The 23,292-nt window shown below is 47.3% G+C and overlaps 1 protein-coding gene across 2 annotated transcripts; it reads left to right on the top strand.

Moving 5' to 3' along the window:
• Positions 1-539: 539 nt before the first annotated feature.
• Ak2 (adenylate kinase 2) lies at positions 540-21,578 on the top strand. 2 transcript variants are annotated; one of them, XM_052716834.1, is made up of 7 exons: positions 542-712; positions 6,964-7,089; positions 10,599-10,709; positions 10,822-10,916; positions 17,471-17,543; positions 18,248-18,443; positions 20,633-21,578. In XM_052716834.1, the coding sequence occupies exons 1-7, from the start codon at positions 620-622 to the stop codon at positions 20,635-20,637; spliced, it is 699 nt and encodes a 232-aa protein (XP_052572794.1). In that variant the 5' UTR covers positions 542-619; the 3' UTR covers positions 20,638-21,578. The 2 variants fall into 2 exon arrangements, with proteins under 2 accessions (XP_052572793.1, XP_052572794.1); XM_052716833.1 differs by lacking the exon at positions 20,633-21,578 and having other exon boundaries at positions 540-712; positions 18,248-18,612.
• The last annotated feature ends 1,714 nt before the right edge of the window (positions 21,579-23,292 follow it).

Below are 23,292 nucleotides of genomic sequence, written 5' to 3'. Positions count from 1 at the left end.
ATTTGTCGGAATTTATTTAGCCAATCTTATTGTTGGACATTTGGGCTATTTACTCTTCAGTGTTTGTGTTTTAATAAGACGATCAACATCTTTGTTAGAAAATCGTTACAAACTCCTTGGTTAGGTCCTTTGAATTCTTGGAAGTGGAATTACTGGCCCAAAGGGTATGAGATACGTTACTGCCAATTTGTTTTCTAAGAGTGGTTTTACCCAGTTACACTCCCACAGGCCATTTCACAGGGCTCAAACCGAGTCTCTGGAGTCATTAACTGTCAAACGCCGAACTACAACTTCCCTCCCGCTCTGGGCTTCCTTCTCGTTTTTCCCGCCCACTCCACACACCAGCCGAAAGCCGCACGCGCTCTCGGCCACCCTCCTCCCAGGCTGGCCCGCCTCTTCCTCGCTCGCTCAATATTCTGTCCAATCAGAAACAGGGCCCCTCAGCCTCGTCTTACGATTGGTACAAGTGAACATCCGTCAGGCTCGGAGGCGGGCGTAGAGGGCTGACGGACGCGGCGAGCGGCCAGTACGAGCCCGGAGTAGTCTGCGCTCTGGCCTGGAAGCGCCGGACCCACCGGTGAGGTGTGTTGGCGGCTGGCGGAGTGAGGCTTTGGCAGACATGGCACCCAACGCGCTGGCTCCCGAACCGGAGAGTCGGAAGGGCATCCGGGCCGTGTTGCTGGGGCCGCCCGGGGCTGGCAAGGGGACCCAGGTGAGTGTCCGTTCCACACTCGGCGGCGGATCCGGCGGAGCTGCAAGGTCAGGGCGGTCGGAGAGCCGGAAGCTTCTTTCCCGCTCCGGAGCAGGGCGGTGAGCCCCTGGCCTGCAGAGACCCTGTCCGAGTCTCTGTTTAGGGGAGGGTCCCAGTCGGAGGTAGGAGGTGGCTGAGGTGAGGTTGGGGTTCTTGGGGGAACCCAGGCTAAGGGGTCGTGTTAGGGGATCCGGGGGCTCTTAGCTGGGAATTGGCAATGGTGGGGTGATCCCCCGGACTGAAGTTCCGATCACAGGCCTGAGTGGGAGAAGGCTTTGTGGCCAAGACGCCCTCCGAGTTGGGAGTGGATTGTCCTGAGTCAGGGATAACTTCCATACACAAGGGGGTAGCAGTTTTTATTTGTAATGATTAATAACTAGGGGTAAGGAAGTCTCTCCAACACGTGGGGCAGAGTGGGAGCTGGCGTGTGCTGGCGCTGATTGATGGAGGCGTACTGCCAAGAGTGAGGCTTGACCTGTGTGAGGCACCAGTGTTGGGGGGATGGGAGAAAACGCTTCCAGGTCGCCCGAAAGCGGGAGGTGGATGTGCTGATCGGGTTTATAAACCGCGGGAGCCATGCGGGTTGTGAGTGGCACAAGGAGTGATTTTAGTTTGAGCGATTTGGGACACTAACATACGGGGCCAACAGGTAGGAAAACAGGCCCAGAGATCCAATGGCTTTCCAGAGTCAGTGAAATGGGTTTCATGAAGCCGTGTACCTCCAGAGGATTGGAGTTGCCTTCTGCCCCACTGCAGGGCCTCACTTGGCTTCTGGGCCATAGGTCAGGGTTGGGATTTACGATCTCACTTGGGATTTGGAAGCTCATATGTTGGGTTATTGATGTCACTTTCTTGCCCAGTGTTTGACATCACCCACACACTTCTCACCCCTACCTCCCTGCCAGACCCCAGGCCTTGGGACCTTGCTGATCATTAACTTCTAAAGAGAGAATTCTCTCAAGGCAGGGTTGTCAGGCAGATGGGCACTGCTCTGTCCTCAGTCTTGCTAGCACTACTGAGTTTATTGTTATTTCTTAAAGATAACCATGCATGCCGGGGTGCACATGTGGGGTCCAAGGACAACTGGCTGGAGTAGTTTTCTCTTTCTACCAAGTGGAGCCGCTCAGCCATGTCACCTGTCCTGTTTGCCAAGTTCTAAAAGTTTTGGCCAGCAGATCATCATCTTACTCATTGTTGGGACCCCTGGAACACCCACCACATCACCTGACACTCGATGGAGTTGCTGGAGATGGATGAGGTGCACAGATTAATGGGGGTGACGAGGAGAAAGGAGGTCTGGAAGGCTTGGTTCCTTTCCTCTGACTTTACCTCACCTCTGGGCTGTAGGCCACAAAGGGCCACTGTACCTCATCTCTCTGAAGACTTCTGGGTTCTTTTTTTGAGGCTCCATCACTACCTTGTCCTCTGTGATGTTGACATCTCTTCACGCCGGCTGCCGCCCCTCTCAGTTATCAGGTAGTCTGCAGTCTAGGCGTGTCTCTTCTCGGATGTGGACAGCTTCTACTGTGAGTTACTGAGAATGGACGGCATCGCTCGTATGTGACCTTTTTTTTTTTTTTTTTTTTTTTTGGTTTTTCGAGACAGGGTTTCTCTGTGTAGCTTTGCGCCTTTCCTGGAACTCACTTGGTAGCCCAGGCTGGCCTCGAACCCACAGAGATCCGCCTGGCTCTGCCTCCCGAGTGCTGGGATTAAAGACGTGCGCCACCACCGCCCGGCCGTGACCTTTTTTTTAAAGTTTGTGTTGAAGTTCAATTGTTTCAGTAGTGAAATGGACGGCTCATCCAGTGCCGCGTCAGGGGCTTTATAGTCCAGCAAGCTATGTAACTTCTTCGTTCCAGTGTTCTCACCTGGAGAATGAAAAGCTTACAAGGATATTGGAAGCTTGTGGTCTGTGTGTGGGGAGCTGGTATGGTGCATAACACATGTACAGTGAACAGTGACTCCTCAGTAGCATATCTTTCTGCACCCAGCTCTGATGTACTCGGGTTTGGGAGGACCTTACACCAATAAGCTCATTGGAGGAGGTACAAGAATGGTGTGAGTTGGTCCAAGAAGGCTTTGTGAAGTGATTCGAGTTTGGCTTGAAAGTTGAGAGTGGCCCAGTGGGTGGTGGCGCACGCCTTTAATCCCAGCACTCAGGAGGCAGAGGCAGGCGGATCTCTGTGAGTTCGAGGCCAGCCTGGTCTACAGAGTGAGTTCCAGGACAGCCAAGGCTACACAGAGAAATCCTATCTTAAAAAATGGAAAAAAGAAAGAAAGACAGACAGACAAACAGAAAGACACATGAGTGGCAGCTGATAGCTGTCTATACTCCCAGAGACTAAGTAAGGCAGGAGGCTGAGTAGGAGGTAAGTAGACTTAGGCCAAGTCTGAGGACAGCCTGGCTACAGAATGAGACCCTGTGTCCAGAAACAAGGAACTGGGACTTCAGAAAATACACAGGAGTCACTTAACCTCCATCCGCCTCCCTTTCCATATTGGAAGCCATAAAAATATTGGGGGTTGTAGCTTTATAGTGTTGAACAAAAGTTGGCACAAAAGCTGCAGAGTGACGGCCAGGAGGAGCATTCAGCCTGCAGACACACCCCACACACCCAAACTTTTTATTTAACTTTTAAATACACATAGGGTGCAGGTGAAAGCCTGTAATTTCAGCTACTGAGAGGCTGAAACAGGAGGTTCACGAGTTCAGGTCCCGTCTGGGCTAAGAATGAGATCATCAGCCTAGGTATCTTCCTAAGACCTTGCCTCAGAATAACAGGGCCGGGGATGTGTTTGCTGGTAGTTCATTTACCTAGCTTTTGTAAGGTCTGCGTTCACTCCTTAGTACCACAAGAAGCAAGAGTGGTGTAATGGGCCCCAGTAACCACCAGCTGATGGGGGCCGTTGCCTCCCCATCCACTCTCCCAGCAGATTAAGATAAAGCAGCTCTAGGCACCATGACATCTTTATATTTTAGTATCTCTAAAACAAATTTAAAAAACACATAAGTACAGTATCCCCTAAAAATTGAACAGAGTTCAATAGTTAATGTTCAAATTTCTATTAGTCTCATACATATAATTTTAAGTCTTTCTGTTTTTTGTTTTTTTTTTTCAATCTCTAAGAAAAGATTATTCAGCATGTGTGTGAGGGTGTATACATGCCTGAGTGCCCATCTGGAGGTCAGAGGACAGCTTTCAGAGTCATTTCTCTCCTCCCACCATGTGGGTCCCTGGATTGAACTCAAGTCATTAGGCTTGGCGGCCTTTACCTGCTGGGCCATCTTGCTTGCCTGTTCCTCTCTTTTATGCCACAGCTTTGTGGAAGAATTAGCTTGTCCCGAGAACATTGTCCCTTTTCTAGGAGTTTTCAATTAATATTCCTTTGGTGTGTTTCGCATCATCCTCTCTTCCATTTCCTGCAGACATTTAGTTTGCTACATCCCTTTTATCAGATTCTGTTTCTTGGCCTGGCTACCCAGGTGCTGCCTTGTTCTGTCCTTCATTCGGATGCTTCCGATATTGTTTGTCTCTGGGGGATTGTTATCGGTTGCCTAAGTCTAGTAATTAATTATAGTGCTAAAACAGCATTCTGATACTCCTTTCTCGTTCTTTAGCTGAAATATTCTTCTCTTCTCCCTGGACCCCCTCCCTCTTGTTTTTTTTGAGACAGGGTTTCAGCAGGTAGCCCAGGCTGGCCTGAAACTCAACAGTGCTCCTGCCTCAGCCTCCTAAGTGTGAGATTCCAAGTGTGCACCACAGCTAGTGCTTAACTTGTATGTCTGTAGAGAAAAACTTTCCATCCTGTATTTGCTTACCCAGTGATGTGGTTTATAAAGCCCATTTAAATGCTTGGTTTGTTCCCATTTTTTTGGTCAGCTTTCTAAGTAATGGGTTGGCTATGGAATGTTTTCGTTTGTGAAATTTAAAACACAAGAAATTACAACTCATTTTTTTCTGGTGAAAATCAGAAGATCTGGCAGCAGTCGGCCTCGGTCCCAGGATGGCAGGAGTGTATTTTGCTTCAGATGATCCCTTCATGGACTCTCCTGCTCCCCTGCCCCAATTCCCTTTACTGCGTAGACTGCCTGGTCCCTATTAGCAGCCTACTGTCCTCCTGACCTGGTCACGCCTAGGGCCTGCTCAGTGATGTGTTTTCTTCCCACCACTTCCTCTTGTACCTGTATAATTCCATATTACATGATTTACGTTGGTATCGCTAAAGTAAATTTCCTGTAACAATTTCTGGGCTGGGAGATGAGTCAGTGGGCACCCTTTTTTTTTTTTTGGCAGGATCTCTCACTGGCCTGGTACTCATCACGTAGATTAGACTAGCTAGCCAGTGAGTACACCCAGCTTTTTTTAAACATGGTTTCTGGAGATAGAGCTTGGTTTATTGTGCTTACAGAGCAAGTACTTTTCCAGCCGGGGAGTACCTTAGACAGGACTTGAGCACGTCCATATTCTTCACAGTCTACAGGATCTCCCCCAGGACCAGCAGGGAGCGAAGGCACACTGGTGTGTGTCCTTCCTGCAGCTGTAGAGTCCCCTGGGAAGGAGTGTGAGCGGCTGCCATTGCGGGGTAACAGTTGAACGCTTGGGTTCTTGACACAGCACTTCTTGGTCTTTTGACCCTGGCTTCTATGATTTGTCCGCTCGTTAGCTTTAATAAACAGGGAGTAGATTGGCAGAAAGCTCTGTTCCCTGGGGGTGTGTCCACAGTGTGGCCGGCTTTCCCTTGTCATCAGTCACTGACGTTGGTTTTTCCTTCTCACTGGGTTCCATTTCCCTGTGAAGTGATTTCTTCACCTTAGTGGAATCAGTCTGTGAATCACAAACCAGAATTTCCTGCATTGAGCGCCATCGATTTTTGTTTTGTGCCCAAGAGAACACCCAATGACTAGTTTAAACAGCGATCCCAGCTACTTATCTTCTAAAACAGCTCGACAGAAGCTGAGCACCTGACAACACAGAACCAATATTGGAGTGTCCAGACCTTTTTCCATTTAAAGTCCTCCAGACTCTGAGCGTGTGCATTTGTTTGATGTCACTGTGGGAAAAGCTAAACGTGTGTGGTGATAGGGGACCTTGTGTGTGCCTTACCATTGAACTGTGTCTATTCCAGCAGTCGGTGAGCTTTGGGATCTATGTCTCCTATTCCTCGGTTTCCTTGGCTCCAGGGTTCATGGAAGAGCACAAGCCAATATTTCATTTCCGTCTGAATAAACAGAACTGGGGCAGAGGTTGCTGTAACAGCTAATGCTCACTGAGGATCTACCTGCTGCACTTTGCATATTCCAGCCAGTTCTGTGTAGAATCCTTATGGGCTCAGTGATACAGTATTACTACCCTCCATTTTACTTAGAGATTTCAAACCTAGAGAGAAGTAACTCCTCAAGCCATATAGGTAGGGACTGAGGTTTTGGGGGATTTGACTTGAGCCCACACTCTTAGCCAAAAGACCATATTGAGCCAGCAGGAGCAGACATCTGTCTGTAATCCCAGCCCCTCAGAATGCAGGGGATCGGGATCATGAGGCCAGCCTGAGCTACGTAGTAAAACCCTGTTACAAAACACACCAGAACACCTCCCAGAACTGATCTGCAGGTGATTACTATAGAAATGCTCTGCCTGCATATTTCCTCACAGCCACTTCTGAGTGGATCGTGTTCTTCATGGTAAACCGATGTGGAAACTGCTCTGGGTCTGTGAGGTGAGCGATTTAGCCAAGCTACTGCAGCAGGTCGGCCTTGCCTGCCCCAGCCGCCAGGCCTAGTAGTCAGAGCATACCACAGCATACCACATTCACCCTGTGGTAGATACTCCGCACATTGTGTGCCGGGCCTTGGTCTGTCTGCTTTATAAAAATGAGCTCGTCTAAGTGTCACAGCAGCTATATGAAGTATTGCATGACTGCTGTGTTTCTTCTCAATTATAACAGGGAACGTGAGCTTGTGTTTCGGTGATGTAGTAGATGGAATAGCTAGTATTTCTGATAGCTTTCTGAGTGCTAAGTGTATTCCAAGTGCTTTACATGCAATATCATGTAATCATAGAATTCTTACAGCAACCCTATAATTGCTTTACATTAGAATATAAGGTAAGATGCGTTTATTCCTGTTACAAACAAGGAAGTAAGTGCCAGGGCCAGGTCCGTACCCAGGGCCTGCAGTGTTGACTCTTTTGTGGTTTCTGTCTTTGGCTCCATAGGCACCCAAACTGGCTGAAAACTTCTGTGTCTGCCATTTGGCCACTGGGGACATGCTGAGAGCCATGGTGGCTTCAGGTTCAGAGCTGGGGAAAAAGCTGAAGGCGACGATGGACGCTGGAAAACTGGTAGGTTTGCTCATACCTGTGAGTGCTGCTCTTCTGAGTCCAGAATGGTGGTCCCCAGCCGAATGTGGCTACTTGGCTTTGACTTCATCAAACATTTGCTTCCTTATTCATCGTAGACACTCTTGAAATCTTCACCAGCCAGTGCAGACACAGAACATTTCCCCCATCATAGTCTTCTGAGGTAGTCCTGTGTGGAGATATTTCTAATGGACTGGCAGGTAATAGGAGCTTTGAGCAGAGCACATTATTTGGGTTACTCTGGATTTATTATTTGTTCACAATTTATTTATATAATTTTATTTTGTGAGCATGGACAAGTACTTTTCTCATAAAACCGTCTTGCCAGCCCTGTTCATGGTATTATTTTTTCTTTATTTTTTTTTTTAAATTAAAATAGAATTATAAGAACTGGAGAGATGGCTCATTAGTTTAGAGCACTTACTGCTCTTTCAAGGGACCTAGGTTCGATTGCCAACACCCACATGGCAACTTACAACTGTTTGTAACTCCAGTTCCCTGAGATCCGGCACCCTCTTCTGGCCTCAGCAGGCACCAGCATGCACATGGTGCACAGACATACATGCAGACTAAACATGAAATAATACATTTTTTAAATTTAAGGGTGTGTGTGTGTGTGTGTCTACCAGCCAGACATATATACCTTTAATCCCATCACTGAGAAGCAAGCAAGTGGGTCTCTGAATTTGAGTTTCAGGTCAGCCAGGGCTATACAGTGAGACTTCTCAAAACAAAGAAAGAAACAATATATGTATATATATAATTATATCATCCCCCCCATTCCCTTTTCTTCCTCCAACCCCTCCCATGTGTTCACAGAATTCTTGAAGATACTTTGTAATACTTTTTGTAATTCACCTAAACTAAATATAACAAAATGAAAGGCTGTTCCTGGGACAAGACTCTAAGATGTATGCAAAAGAAGATTTAGGAGACCACAGAAATGTTTTTAAAGCTCTTTTGTGGCTCACTGCTCTGTATTTCTTATATTTTTGGTTGTGAGCCTAGCTTTTAATGGCTAAGCTGTCTCCCAGCCCAGTGCTCTGTATTTCTAACAAGGGAGTCACTTGGTCGTTGTAGAAAAGTAGTCCTATTTGGCAGTTGGTTTGATCTGACAGGCACAGTGAATTAACTAAGTCTTCGCTTAGGCCAGGTATTGCTTCTACCACTTAATTCTAGACCCTGACTTCGGTAATACTTTGAAAAGTCATTTTCTTCTTGAACACAGTAGGCAAGTGAGCCACATTGCAGTTTCTCTGATCCTTTGTTTTGTTCTTGTTTTTAATTTTCTCAATTCTACTTTTAACAGTGTGTGCATTCGCCCGCTGCAGCATTCATGTGGAGGTCAGGGGACAACTTTTGGAAATCAGCTCTCTTCTTCCACCTTGTGGGGCCTGAGTTCAGGCTCAGGTTGTCCGGCTTTTGTGGCAAGCGCCCACTGAGCCATCTAATCACCCCTGGTTTTGTTTTTGAAGCAAGATTTGGCATGTTTACCTGGTTGGCCTGGCACTCCCGTGTGTCCCAGGCTGGCCTTTCGGGTGTTACGATTGTAGGCGTGGACCACCACACCTGGTTTCTCTGGTCCCTTCTGTCTCTATTTGTTATTTGGCTGAAATCTGAACTTTGTTTTTATCCCCAAGTCTCCTCGTGTTAGGCCTGGAGATACTAGAGCAGTATTGAGTGGTACCACAACCTGTCTGCCCACACGTTGCTTTCTGGCTTTCCCTTTATGTCAGTGAGGTCATGAATCAAGCCGGAAAGATAGATGTTTTGGACTTTGGTTTCTGGCAGAAAATTCTCTGTGAGAGAAAATTGGGATGTGGCAATGTGATTGCTTATCTCCAAGCCTTCAATCGGTTGCAGAGTTTATACTTTGTCTCTAAGTTCATAGCTGGCTCTGAAGATGAAAGCTTTGACTGCCAACGTTGGCAGCTTGGACTGTAATACAGGTGGGAATTTTTCTCTCTTTTTTTTTTTTTTTTGGTTTTTCGAGACAGGGTTTCTCTGTGTAGCTTTGCGCCTTTCCTGGAACTCGCTTTGGAGACCAGGCTGGCCTCGAACTCACAGAGATCCGCCTGGCTCTGCCTCCCGAGTGCTGGGATTAAAGGCGTGCGCCACCACCGCCCGGCCTGGAATTTTTCTCTTTAAAGGCCCTGGGGAAAAGATTGTTTAATGCTGTGAGAGATTTTTGGTGGGATTTTTCTGGAGAGGCCTGGACTACATTGTATTGGCTTTTCAGTTCCTTGTTTCTGATACAATATTGCCAATTCAGTGCAATTCTTTTTCATGTCTTAGACAGCCCAGATGAATAATCAAGTCAGGGCTGGAGAGATGGCTCAGAGGTTAAGAGCACTGGCTGCTCTTCCAGAGGTCCTGAGTTCAATTCCCAGCAACCACATGGTGGCTCACAGCCATCTATAATGAGATCTGGTGCTCTCTCCTGGCATGCAGGCATATATGGAGGCAGAATGTTGTATACATATAAATAAATAAATCTAAAAAAAAAAATCAGGTCAACATATCAATCATGATATTGTTAGTCTATGAACTTGTGAATCAGGAATAGTTGGTCCATCCCTATATTCTAGTCAAACTGGTCTTCTCTCCTGGTTCCCGGGTAATGTCTCTGCCATGTACCCTCATCATCTTGAAGACAGCTTGTTGCTGATAAGCTGTTATGTGATGGTTAACCAGCTCCTGGCAGAAGATGCCCCCAAAGGACCTAAGACATGGAGCTGTCCTGCTGGAGCAACAGGCTATGGGCTCCTCTTCCCCTGCCCAGTTTATTGAAACACATTAGAGTTTCAAGGGGAGGAACACATCTGGCCACTAGAGGATTATGGAAGTGAGTGTTGCAGATGGAGTCTGTACTGGTCAGCTTTGCATCACTGTGATAAATACCGAAGAGAAACCAGCTAAAGAAGGAAGTCCAAGGTTGCTGGGGGCTGGTATTTCTGAGCCTGTATTGAACTCTTGTGGTAGGTGTGTGTTAGAGCAAAGCTCCACACCTGATAGAGGTGGAGAGAGACTGAACAGGAGTGCACACTCACTCAAGCAAAGTGGCCAAGCAGGTAAAAGTGTCTGCTCATGTCTGATTACCTATGCAGTGCTGAGCCCAGTAAAGGTAGGCGAGAAGTGGTGGTTCCAAGTCACATGGTACATGTGCCCTCCTCCCTCCCCTCATGTGTACATAGTAAAATAAAGTTTAAAAATACAGTGTTGGAGATCAGGCCTTCAATACATGAGCTTCAAGGGGGTGCATTTAAGAGCCAGACCATCATGGAGGCACCCCACATTTACTCTGCTTTTGCTACTATAGAGTCAAGCTGACTGGCTGTTTAGAAACCAAGTCATATACATACATACATGCATACGTACATACATACATACATACATACATACATACATACATATACACATTGAGCATTGAGCTTGTGTTTGGGATATATCACCTAGTTGGCAGACTTGAACCCAAGGCTCTCTTCTTGTAGGTGAGTGATGAGATGGTTGTGGAGCTCATTGAGAAGAATTTGGAGAGTCCTTCATGCAAAAATGGCTTTCTTCTAGATGGCTTCCCCCGGACTGTGAGACAGGCTGAAATGGTGGGTACTGTTTGTGTGGCTGTCACACGAAGGCGATGCTGGCCCTTTACATTAGTTACTCTGAAGGAGATGGGGCTGATTGAGCTTAGGTGGGTCCCACGCTCTTTTGCAGCTTGATGACCTCATGGAGAAGAGGAAAGAGAAGCTTGATTCAGTGATTGAGTTCAGCATTCCAGACTCCCTGCTAATCCGGAGGATCACTGGAAGGTACGCATCCCCAAAGATCCCTTCATGCTTCCTCAGAGCTCTGTGGAGCAGAAGCTTGGTGTTGTTTCAGGATGTTTCCATCTTGTATATCAGTGTCCACTGATGTGGTAACATGAGTGGGGGCATAGAGACAAGAGCAAGGGATTCAGAGTCAGACGACATCCCTGTCTAGGCATGTTGCTTTTTGGGTTTATTATTGTATAATATTATGTTTTTAATGAACGCTTTGTGAATTTCATACAATACGATTTGATCATACATAATCCCATTCCTCCCAGATCCATCCGTCTACCTTAGAAACCTTTTTCCCTTTTAATAATGAGATAAACACCAAGTCCAATTTGTGTTGCTCGTGTGTTTATGGATATGCGGTCATCCGCTGGAGAGGGGCTCAGCCTACCAGGGGCCATACCCTTAAAGAAAGCTGACTTTCATAGCTCCTCAGTTAGAGTAGGGGCTTCGTGCGCCCCTCCTGCTCCATGCTAGAATGTTGACTGGTTGATCTTGTGTGGGTCTTGTGCTGTGAGTTCAGGAGTACAGTGCTTCTTACTATGCCCAGAAAATACTGTTTTGTTCCTGTCTTCTCCGACCTCTGGGTTTACAGATGGTTGTGAGCCACCATATGGGTGCTGGGAATTGAACCTGGGTCCTCTTGAAGAGCGGCCTGTGATCTTAGCCACTGAGCCTCCTCTCCCGCCCTCCTCCTCTCCCCTTTTCTTTGTGTTTTGGGGTTTTTGGGGTCCTTTGGAAGAGCATCCTGTGCTCTTGACTGCCGGGCCATCTCGTCACCACCACCACCCTTGGTTTTTTTTAATGAAAGAAATTTTGGTTCATAGTACAGCTTGTTTTTCTTATTTATTTCTCTGAAATAGTGTCAAACATAGAAATGCTTCTGAGCAAGTTTGCTGAGAAATCCTCACTGCTTCAGGCCATGGTTTCTCTCTACTCCATTCATTTGGATTAAATTTGGTGAAGGCCCACTTTGAGATACAGATTTTGGTGGCCAGGGAACTTGAACTTGGTCCTGTTCAGGGCCTCAATCCTATGGTCCTTAGTCTGCGGCCAAGCACAGATGTTCTTGATGACCTGACCAATGTGAACCCTGGGACTTTTCAAAGCCCACCCCCATGTCTGTCCAGAGCCTAGACTGGGGACCTCATGAGGACATATTGTAAAAGCCCCTTGAGGGAATCCATTAATAGCGGGCTGAGTGCACCGGTGAAGGCCGGTAAAGGAACCTGGTGTACTGAATTGCCTGTAAGGAATGCAGCTTTTTCACGTCTTGGTCATTTTAATGACCCTCTGGAAGGTAGTCAGCCCGCTGTCTTGGACATTCATGATCATAGTTTGGATTGTTGTGTGGTACTTCACAGTATTCCATAAATCATTCTGTGTTAGTCCCTTTTTGGCATACAACTGTTTCTTCTAGTTAATGCTGCTACTGTTAAAGGAGTGTGTAAGTTTTATATTTAATTAGGAAGAAAACTGTCTTGTTTTATTAGAGTATTACTTAGATTTCCTAATGAGGCTGTACATTTTTTTGTGTTTCTATAATCATACCTTTAAGGAGAAAGCAGATATGAATAGATAACAGTGTGAGACGTGTTATCCTGTAAGGGGTAAATTCAAATCCACTTTACATTAATTTTCTGTGGGAGCCCATTTTCAGGTTCCTCGTGGCTTTACCCAGCAGGTCTGCATAGAGGATGATTAGGACCACCGGCCTGAGTGCAGGTGTCTGGGATGGTCTGCACTTGGCTGTGCTGGGGGTGGAGGGGTGGGGTCTTTTGCTCCACCCCTTGGCGTCTCTATAAATACCCTGGGGCAGAGCCAGTTAGGGCTCCTTGGAATAGGTTCCAGGCCCTCTTGAGGCTATCCTTTATTTTCTATCTGTTTATGTCTACACTCTAAATCCTATCTACTATTTCCTGCTGCTCACACTCAAGAAAACTCTGGGGAGCTGTGGGGTTGGTGGGTAAACGCCCCACAATTTTCCTTTGAAATTTACATTTTTTTTAATGTTTCCATCTATTTCATAGACTTCTCCACAACAGAGACTTGTGTTTCTTTATAATCCCTTTGGATATGAAGTAGACAAAATTGATGTAGACCAAGCAGCAGTGGGGTTGACAGTAAGGGACATCCCTAGGCTTGGCATCCTTGAGGTGCAGAGCAGGCAATAACAGAGCCAGTGACACTGGAGGTCTTTAGCTTGATGAGGTCAGCATCCTGGGTACCTGCTTCTACATCAAGCCATACCCCAGGGCTGAAGACCATGGCAAGCTCTGGAAGAATAGCACAGTGACGTCTGCTTCTGATCTCATAGAGTCGTGTCTGAAATTTGGGTGGTTCTGACCATTTGGTGCGGCAGAGAAAAGAGAGCCTGGGAGGTATGCCAACAGCGTGGAGTTGACTGAGGATAATTTCAGCGGTGCTTTCCCAGAAGGGAGTGGAAGCAGGAATGAGCATTGGTTGGGGGAAGGGCTCAGGCTGGGGCCTGTGGTAGACTAGCTGACCCACGGTAGGAGCCATGCTTTGGGAGCTGCAGGGGCAAAATGAGTGAAATTGGGAAGAAAGGATGGGTTCCGATGGAGATCTGCAGCGCCAAGAAGCATGGGCTTGACAGAGTTTAGGAGTCATCGCAGGAGCTGGAGCCACTGGGTATTGGTGCAAAAGCTGCATTCTAAAAACATTACCTTGGTGCTGACTGTAATTTGGGGGTGGGGGAGAGAGATAAGGACCCTATCTGGGAGCCTGCTCATATTCACATGAATGATAGAGACTTCTGACCAGCTAGGGAGCAGGGTGAGACTCTAAGAACAAGCTGCAGGATGACGGTGGAGGGAGGACTGGAGACCTGATCCCTAGTTCAGAAATGATGTAGTTAGTGTGGCTCCTCCTTAGACCCACGCCTCACGGATCTGCCAGACGAGGGAGGGAGGGGTTTGTCCAAGTTCACTCAGCAGGTGTGGGTAGGACTAGTACCTCAAACGTGCTTTCTGCCTCCTACTCTGCCTTGCTGATGGGTGGAAGAGCATAAGGCAGGAACTGGATGGAGACTTAAGGATCTTACCATAACAGTCTTTTTTTTGTGTTTTTGTTGTTGTTGTTGTTGTTGTTTTTCAAGACAGAGTTTCTCTGTGTAGTTTTGGTGCCTGTCCTGGATCTCACTCTGTAGACCAGGCTGGCCTCGAACTCACTGAGATCTGCCTGACTCTGCCTCCCGAGTGCTGGATTCAAGGCATGTGCCACCACCGCCCGGCACCATAACAGTCTTGAACTAGCTATGACCTCAGTTCATATGACTGTCACTTGTTTTGTTTTTTGAGGATTTGTTCATAATGGTTTGAGTTCTCCTTTGTCGCGTTTGCTGTTGGCACTCTGGTGTAGTAATCATCTTACCAGTTGGCTCCTGTAACACTGCCCCAAGTCCGGTAGCAACTCCCTTTTGTGGATGAAGAAACAAAGGTCTAAAGCTGTGGGTCTCAACCCTTTGAGGGTCAAACAACCCTTTCACAGGGATGGGTCACCTAAGACCATCAAAAAACACAGATATTTATTTACAGTACGATTCCTTTTTTTTTTTTTTTGGTTTTTCGAGACAGGGTTTCTCTGTAGCTTTGCGCCTTTACTGGAACTCACTTGGTAGTCCAGGCTGGCCTCGAACTCACAGAGATCCACCTGTCTCTGCCTCCCGAGTGCTGGGATTAAAGGCGTGCGCCACCACCGCCCGGCTACAGTACGATTCCTAACAGTAGCAAAATTACAATTATGAAGTAGCAACAGAAATAATTTCATGGCTGGGGTCACCACAACACGAGGAACTGTATTAAAGGGTCACAGCATTAGGAAGGCTGAGAACCCCTGCTCTGAAGTGTCGTGCTACAGGTCAATATGATCGGAGAGCTGAGGGAATCTGAGTGGTTTGGAGTGGCAGCCTGGGACATGGAGAGGAGAGAGTTGTTATTTGTTGGCGCCTGGCTCTTAGCTGCCCCCTGTTCTCCAGAAGTTAAAGAAATGCCGATGGTCATTTGTTTGTACTTAGTCCTTTCCAGAGGTGCTGAGGCTGAGCCAGTGGCCAGTGCTCTCCCTCTCCACAGGCCTCCTACTGGATACTGTTTCTGTTTTCAGGGCTCAAATAATGTAGGACACAGCTTCACCATAAGTAGTTGCTGTCACAAGCCTACTCACTCTCCACTATAACTGATTTTCTGTGCTGTGACCTTGGCCCTTGCTGTTAGTTAGCACTTTACCGCCTTAGTCAGTGGAAATGAGTCGTCTTGTCTCCCCCAAATACACTGTGATTAAAATGCAGTATCACATCTTGTGGATAGGACTTCGATAGTATAAATAGAATCTCTCATATGACAGACCAAATAGGATTTCCCCAACCTTGAGCCACTGGAAAGGCCTAGAAGAGTCCTTGCTCCCACAGAAGGGACAGGCACACCAAAAGCCAAGAGGTGGTTGGAAGCTCTGATTGGGCAGACTTTCAGGAGAGACAAGCTATCGGTTAGAGGGGAAATTAAGAAAGTACGATTGCCAGGGGTGGTGGTGGTGCATACCTTTAATCCCTGCTCTCAGGAGACAGAGGTTGGTGGGTCACCCTGAATTTGAGGCTAGCTTGGTCTACATAACAAGTTACAGGACAGCCAGAGCTACAGAGAGAGACCTTGTCTCAAAAACCAGACGAACAAAGAACACCCACCCAGTAACAAAGAAGAGAGTACACAACTCAAGCCAGCACTGGCCTCTTGCAGAGTGCGGCCTGCCCCTCGTGTTGACTTTCCAGGTTCCCCAATCCCGAACACAGGCTTGTTGCCTAGTAGGGGTCAGCACAGCTGCAGCCACCAGCCATGTTCACAGTGCCTGCTCTTGAGCTCACTGTTTCTGTCTGTTTGTTTGTTTGTTTGTTTATTTTGTGCACCACCACTGCCCAGCTGTTTAATTGTTGTTGTTGTTTTAAGATTTTTTTTTCATTTTTAATAAAGTGTCTGTGTGTGGGTATGTGCACATAAGTGCAGGTGGCCACAGGTGAGATGTCTTGATTCCAGGAGCTGGAGAGTCACAGGTAGTTGTGAGCTGCTGTGTGGGGGGTGTTCTTTAAACTCAGATCCTAACTGCTGAGCCATCTCTCCTGCCTTGTATACATTGTATTTATTTATGGTGTGTGTTGGGTTATGTACATGTGTGCTACAGCTCACAGGCAGAGACCAAAAGAGTCAGTTCTCGGCCGGGCGGTGGTGGCGCACGCCTTTAATCCCAGCACTCAGAAGGCAGAGGCAGATGGATCTCTGTGAGTTCGAGGCCAGCCCGGTCTACAGAGTGAGATCTAGGACAGGCACTAAAACTACACAGAGAAACCCTGTCTCGAAAAACCAACAACAGAAAGAGTCAGTTCTCTCTAGCATGTGGGTCCCAGGGATTGGCTCAGGTCACCAGGCTTGGTGGAGAGTGCTGATAAGCCCGCCCTTCTCCCTGCTTTTGCTTTTATTTTACTTCGGCTTTTGTTTGTTTGTTTGTTTGTTTGTTTTGGGTATTTTGTGTTTTGTTTTTTGGAGACAGGCTCTTAACTATGTAGCCCAGGCTAGCCTTGACCTATGGGAGTCAATCCTCCCACCTCAGCTTCCCCAAGTCCTAGGATCACAGGTAGGAGCCACCACACCCAACTTCTTTGTTTGAGATGGAGCCTGACTATGTTGCCTAAACTGTTGTCAAAATCCTGAGCCAAAGTAACCGGTTCCTCCACCTCAGCTTCCCTGGTAGCTGAGACACAGGCATGCACTACAGAGTCCATCTTCACGATTGGCTTAATACGTCCTTTCTCTTAGTGGCTTGGACATTGCCTAGCCCTGCTTACGCTGTCATTTATCTGTGTAGTCACAGAGGTGTGCATCATCGTCTGCATATCCATAACATGCTTTTATGTGTTTGCTTTATAACCAAATTAGGTTAGAAAACAGCACAGGCAGGCACATGCTTGTGATCTAAGACATTTGGGGGTTGGTGCAGAAGTAGCTTAAGCTCAGGTCCAGTGTAGGCCACATACCAAGACCTGTCTTTAAAAAAAAAAACAAAAAGCAGAAAAGACCGGGGTTCATTTCTGTCTTCTGTTCCCCAACACTTGGTACAAACCTTGTAAGCACTGTCGTGTTGGAGCTCTTGCTTTCTGCTGAGTGCTGCTTGTCGCAGAGGTCGTGACCCATCACTTGGTAAGATCTGGTTTTAACTAGGAACTTCTTTAGGAAGTAGGTATGGCTGTGTGTGCGGACCATCAGGGTCCTCCTCAGGCCGGACTAGGTAGTTCTGCCAGCAGCTCTCCTTATGCATGCCTATTACCATAGATAGGCAGGGTAATGGCCTTAGTTATTTTCCTAAACAAGAGGTAGTAATGGCTGGTCTTCTGCTAGAGAGCCGGTTATTTTCCGAGGTGTGAGGTGTTTGCTGGGTTCTCTGCTGATTAAAGTCTTCCATTCTCCGCTTGTCATTCCAAAGTCCCCTGAGTGCAGAGGTATTTCCGGGCAGCCTGACTCACAGTCATTGCTATCTTGCAGGCTGATTCACCCCAAGAGTGGCCGGTCCTACCATGAGGAGTTCAACCCTCCAAAGGAGCCCATGAAAGATGATGTATGTAAACTCGGGACAGGAAGGGGTTTGTTTGAGTTTTTTTGGTTTGTTTGTTCCCTCCTTCCATCACTTAACCAGAAAAATATATCGCTGTCTTGTAAATGAGATGGCTGGTAACAGCCCCTTCTCGGCACCATGGCCGTCTAAGCAGTTGTCCAGGTGGGAGAATGTCACCAGGAGGTGTCACTGAACAGAACTTTGCTGACTGCTGTGCTCCAGAATGCCCTGCTCTTGGGGTCTCATCCGTGGTCCCAGTTTTCACGGTCTGCTGTAGAACACACGGACAACAGTGGAAAATTTCCGGGGCTTCCCCTGCTCATGGGAGACAAGTGTAGGCCGTCCAGGGTCTGTAAATACAGCCACGGTTCAGAAAGTCGACAGTTGTACCAGAGTCCTTCCTCACTTCCCTTGCCGCTTTTACGGTGTGAGTGGGTGCTGCTCACTAACTAGTTATGCTAAATACTTACGCAGCTAAGACTGCAGTTGTAATGCAGCTGATTGGGGTGTACTCTCCTGGTCCCCTCTCCTTCCAGCTCCAGAAGGGCTTGTGTTAGAAGTTGAACAGCCTGAGCACAGAATAGCTAGCAAAAAGCATTGCTATTTCTGGAGTCTCCTGCCTTGAACAGGTTGTGGGATCAGCCAGCATCCTGGCAGAGTGGACACTTCTCGTGACAGTCCCGCCGTTCATACCTTTCCATTCTCAGATCACTGGAGAGCCCCTGATCCGCAGGTCAGATGACAATGAGAAGGCCTTGAAGATCCGCCTAGAGGCCTACCACACTCAGACCACCCCGCTCGTGGAGTACTACAGGAAACGGGGCATTCACTGTGCCATCGATGCGTGCCAGACCCCTGACGTCGTGTTTGCGAGCATCCTAGCAGCCTTCTCCAAAGCTACATGTAAAGACTTGGTTATGTTTATTTAATGTTGGGGTCTCAAAGGAATTTCTTTCTTCTTTCTGTCCTGTTAAAGGATGGGTGGGCGTGGCAAGGGAGGCAGGACACTTCCTCCTTCAGGCAGCAGGGGATCTAATGTACTGATTAAAAAGCACTTACTTGGTGTATCTCATGTATGTGCAGCGCTCGTCTGTGTGTGTTTGGTATGAGTGTGTGCTCGCTCTTACAATTCTGTATCTCGGGCTATGTTGTTTTACCAGCTGTTTCCTTTTCTTACCCATACTTTTCTTTTTATCATTTCTAAAAATTAGCACACAAGGTATTAGATATCATTATGGCCTTTTTTTTTTCTTTTGAGGTGGTCTCTGTATCTCCAGCTGTCCTGGAACTCACTATATTGGCCAAGCTGGCAAAAAACTCAGAGATCTGCCTGTCTGCCTCCTGAGTGCTGGGATTAAAGGCATACACCACTATGCCCAGCTTCATTATAACATTTTTTAACAAAATGTGTTTTAGTAGATTTTGTTCCCCCTCTTGCCCTATAACCCCCTTCCTGTGTTGTAAACCCCCACCCCACCCCACCTCACCCCCGCACACACATAAAATCTCCCTTAGCCACACTCTTAATTCTGTTTTTTCGGCCAAAATGAACTGTTGAGTATTTATCTCCCAGGCACCCCAGGTACAAAGCCTCGTAAGTACTTACCGGTAACAAGCATCTGGTTCCAAGTCTAAAGTCACATGAAGTCAGTCAGTGTCACAGCTCCTGATGCACATTCTCAACAGGAAACAAAAGCCACGAGTCAGTGGATGCACAGGGATCAGTAATCTTTTCCTCCTTCAATGGAATTTTAAAGACAAACTGGATTCCAGCAATTAATAGGGTAGGACATCCACACGGAAGAGCAGGCAAATTTTTGTGACCCACATCACAGAGCTATAAAGTTGAGACCTCCTGGGACTTCCGTTAAACAGTGAGTTGTTGTCAAAGAATTAAGGCAGGTAGCGGGTCCTTTGGGATTCAGATGACTTTGAACGTTAGGACTAGGTACCTGAGAGAGGCCCAATCTAGTTCCCCAGAGACAGACCCAGTGAGGAAGATTTGTTTTTGTTTGCGTGCTTCCAGGGATGAACCAGTGATTGAGGATAGTCTCTTTTTGGATTCATTCCCATCAAAAATTTATTCAAACACAATATATAAATCCCAAATCAGATGTGTCCCTTTCAAATGTAACCCTGTACTCCATATTCCATGATTGGTAACCAAGGCTCCCCATGGAAAGATTGCTCAAAAACAAGGCCATGCATGACCAAAACAAGCTTTTGTTTGTAACCTTAGCTCCCACTATTATGAATGTCCTATGGTCTGTGCTGTGCCTTTGGTCTGGGGTGATTTGTAACAGATAAAATAGGAGGCTGCTGTGACGAGACCTCAAAGCCTTCGGCCTCTGGAACAGCCATTAGAAATACTTACATGACCAGTAAATATTGGCGCCTGCCTCGGCGTAACCTGCTGGCTCCAAAGTCCTCAGTCCACATGGGAACTCCATGGTATGTGGCCATCTTGCTTCCCTTTTGGCCTCCAAGCGTCTGCTGCTGCTGCTGCTGCTGCCCTGCCTTGTTTCCTTGGCTTTAAATTCTGTCTGCTCTTAACAGAAACCCAGTCTGGCTTTGTGTGTTTCTGGAAAGCACATGACTGCTGGGAATGGGTGAAGGAGAGGAGTGAAACCAAAACCACCAGCTGGGCCAGAGTGAGGGTGGCTCATGCGTCTGACCATTGACTTTCCCTGACTGGGAGTAGCTGCAGGCACTTGCTTCTAAATACAGACCCCCCAAGTGGTTGCTAATTGAATGTGAGTGATCTGTGCACAGACATCTGCCCACCTGTCCATATATATATCTATGCACACACACACACACGTGTATTCATGTGTGCACATACACAAATGGCTGTTAACATTTGGGCTTCAGGTAAGAGCTGGAAACCATAAGGATACAGATGCTCATTGGTGGTGCCTGGGATTGTATTTTTGCTTTAATTGCAGAGTTATAACCTCATCGGGCATGCGAGCTTTCACCTGGCAGAGAAGTGTCCAGTGTTTAATGCGATTGGTTGCATGCCACCCTTCCCTGATATTTACTTGGTTTTTTTAAAATCCATTTTGTTCTTTCTTGTTTCCTCTCTATTTCAGCCTAGTAAAAGAAGGCCAGGCGAGACTACACCCTGCTCATCTCCCCGCCGCGTGATCCCTGCTCTTAGGTGCTGGGCAGAAGGGAAAGGGGTGGTCACGGAAAGGAAGGATGGAGAGGGAGGTGGTGAGGGGCTCAAGACGAGCATTTGGAACGTGGCAGTGTTGTAATTAGAAAGATTTTTCTTAAACACATAGGTGGGAATTTGTAAAGTATAAGCAAAGGAAAAGATTAATTTTTAAAAAACTGTGATCGGAGGGCATTGGTGCAAATGAGGAGCTAAGGTATTATTTTTTAAGCCATCGAGCTTTCATTTACTCTGGACCACAAAGCTAATGCTCTTAAGAGACCTCAGCTTCTATGTAAGAAGCTCATGGATCGATCACCAAGCCAAGAATTCAGCCATCAGACTGGGCCTGTGTGTCCTGTGCGCAGGAGGAGCTGAGGGCTGCTACCAGTGGCGTCCCTTTCCGGAAAGTTAAAGACTCATCTGCACGTGTGGAGGAGGTGGGGGTGGTTCAGCAAATCATTTTTACTGGAATTGTGGGGAGCAAGAGGAGATAGAGCCCACACTTCTTAACCACTTACAGTCACCTGCTCCTGCAGTAAAGCCTCAGCGGCCACTCAGTACACACTAGTCCTACAATGTTGCCTCTGTTCATCCACGGGACCCTTTTCAGTTAGTGAACGAGGGCTAGGATCGTAGTCCAGTGGTACGTGTGGGCCTAGCATTACAAGGCCCTGGGTTCAGTCCTCAACAGTGAAGGGGAAACAAAAGTTAAAATGTCTTAAGCTAAATCATCCAAAGATTGTCCGTCTCATCCTCAAATCCTGTGACTGGGATCACCTGACAACACTGTGATGTATTTTCCAATGAGGTGCCTTCCTAACTGACCAAATGCTGCCGTGTTTGGCCCCTGAGTCAATAAAGTATGTTGAAAATTTGTATCCCTGTTGTGGCGTTTTTTGAAGAAGTCTGAACTACAAGACAAAAAACGTCGAATTCTGGACCTCTTTAAAGCCCATCCCATTCATGGTGGTTACACAGTGTCATGGGGAAGTACACATGGATTCTCCTAAGAGGAGCTGCGTCCTTGTAGCCATCAGCTCCTATGCAGGCCTTTCTTAAGCCAGACAAAGCAGCTTCATCTGGTGGTGGCTGACAGACTCCAGTGGTTAGCCACATACTTCCTCCTGTCCACCTGAAAGTCTTGTGCTGTCTTCTAGGACTTATGGCATTAAACAAGTTTATAAGAAGCCAGTCCTTGGCTTGGTGCCCACCACATAGCAGGCATCAGATAAATGTTAGGTCAGAGCATACACAGACAAACATCTGCCTCCTGCTGGGCTGGATAATTGTCCACTGCCTGGCAAGCCTGTGCTTCTGTTGCCCAAGCCACGTCTCTGGCTACCTTCCAGCTACCACTGTTAGCACCCTCAGTAGCCACTCTGTGCGACCTGTTTGAAATCCGTTTACTTCCCAGCAAAGTGATCTTAAGCCATTGGTGCTGACCGAAGTTCTCACTCTTGGATAGCTGCCTTTGCTGGTGAGGTTTCTGAGAAATTGCTGCTATTCCCGAAACCAGAGTGAACTAGGCTGGAAGTGCCACTGTCCTTCAGGCATCTTGTGACTTGCTGGAATATGACATTCTGTGCTCACTGAGTCAGCCCCCTCTACCCCTCCATGTCCCATCTCTGGAGTTGCCTCGAGGTGTCAAATCTTTGCATTCTCTGGGCTATTTGGATGTCTAAAATTTTTTGGCTTTTGGTTGTCATGTACAATTTGGAAAAAGTGTCTTGTCAGACCGACCTGGAAAATGGCACAGTATGGCCAGGAAGGATAAACAGAGCGAAGTCAGAATGAACTATGTGCTGCTTTGGACCTTGGTTCCTTCACCACGTATCAGGAGTGATGAAAAAAGAATCAGCTCTACTCCGAGGACTGACATGGTACCAAATACTGTGCCCAGGCCTCATGCCCTGCACCCCGCTCATGCCACCCTCACTAAGACATGCAGTGAAACCAGCCTCCTGTTTTACAGGTGAGGAACTGAGTGACTGAGGAAGCGGGCCTGTGTCTCACAAACAGGCACAGCTGGAACACTCCAGCATGGGTTTGTCCCGTGACATTGCTGAAGTGATCCAGTGACTTGTGCAGCTGTGTAGGCAAGAAGGTCCTCCTTAGCACGAGCTCTTATGCGCAGCCACGGCCAGCTCTGAGGACCAGGATATGTGTCGCCTCTTAGGATCTTGTGTACAGAGTATCACCAATAGCTAAGTGGACAAGGAGCAGCCTCAGAAGATGACTTGGTGAGTCATTTGCCACAAGACACTGGACAGCCTTTCTTGCCCAGGTGGAGAGTGGAATGGTCCCTGTCTGCTCGTGCGCTCACTTCTCCTAACGCAGGATGCTCCTGTGGGTCAGCGTGGCTAGCAAGGGACAAGGGAGTTCCAAGAGAAAATGTAGGCATCTGGGAAAACCGTTATCTTCCTGGGCATCAGGAGCCAGGCTGAGGATTGTTCACCTGAAGCTCCCCTAGTAGTGAACCGCTAAGGTTGTGTGCAGAATTTTCATAACCAATAGCTTAATGTATAGAACGTGTACTGTGTGTGAGGGTGTGTGCTTGTCCTCAGCCCTGAAAAGGTAGGTTCTGTTACCATC

Source organism: Peromyscus californicus, unplaced genomic scaffold (genome assembly GCF_007827085.1).
Source record: "Peromyscus californicus insignis strain IS unplaced genomic scaffold, ASM782708v3 Scaffold_5__1_contigs__length_169319896, whole genome shotgun sequence".
NCBI classification, from domain to species: domain Eukaryota; kingdom Metazoa; phylum Chordata; class Mammalia; order Rodentia; family Cricetidae; genus Peromyscus; species Peromyscus californicus.
The sequence above is the reverse complement of the archived record's forward strand: the minus strand, read 5'-3'. Positions and strand labels throughout refer to the sequence as shown.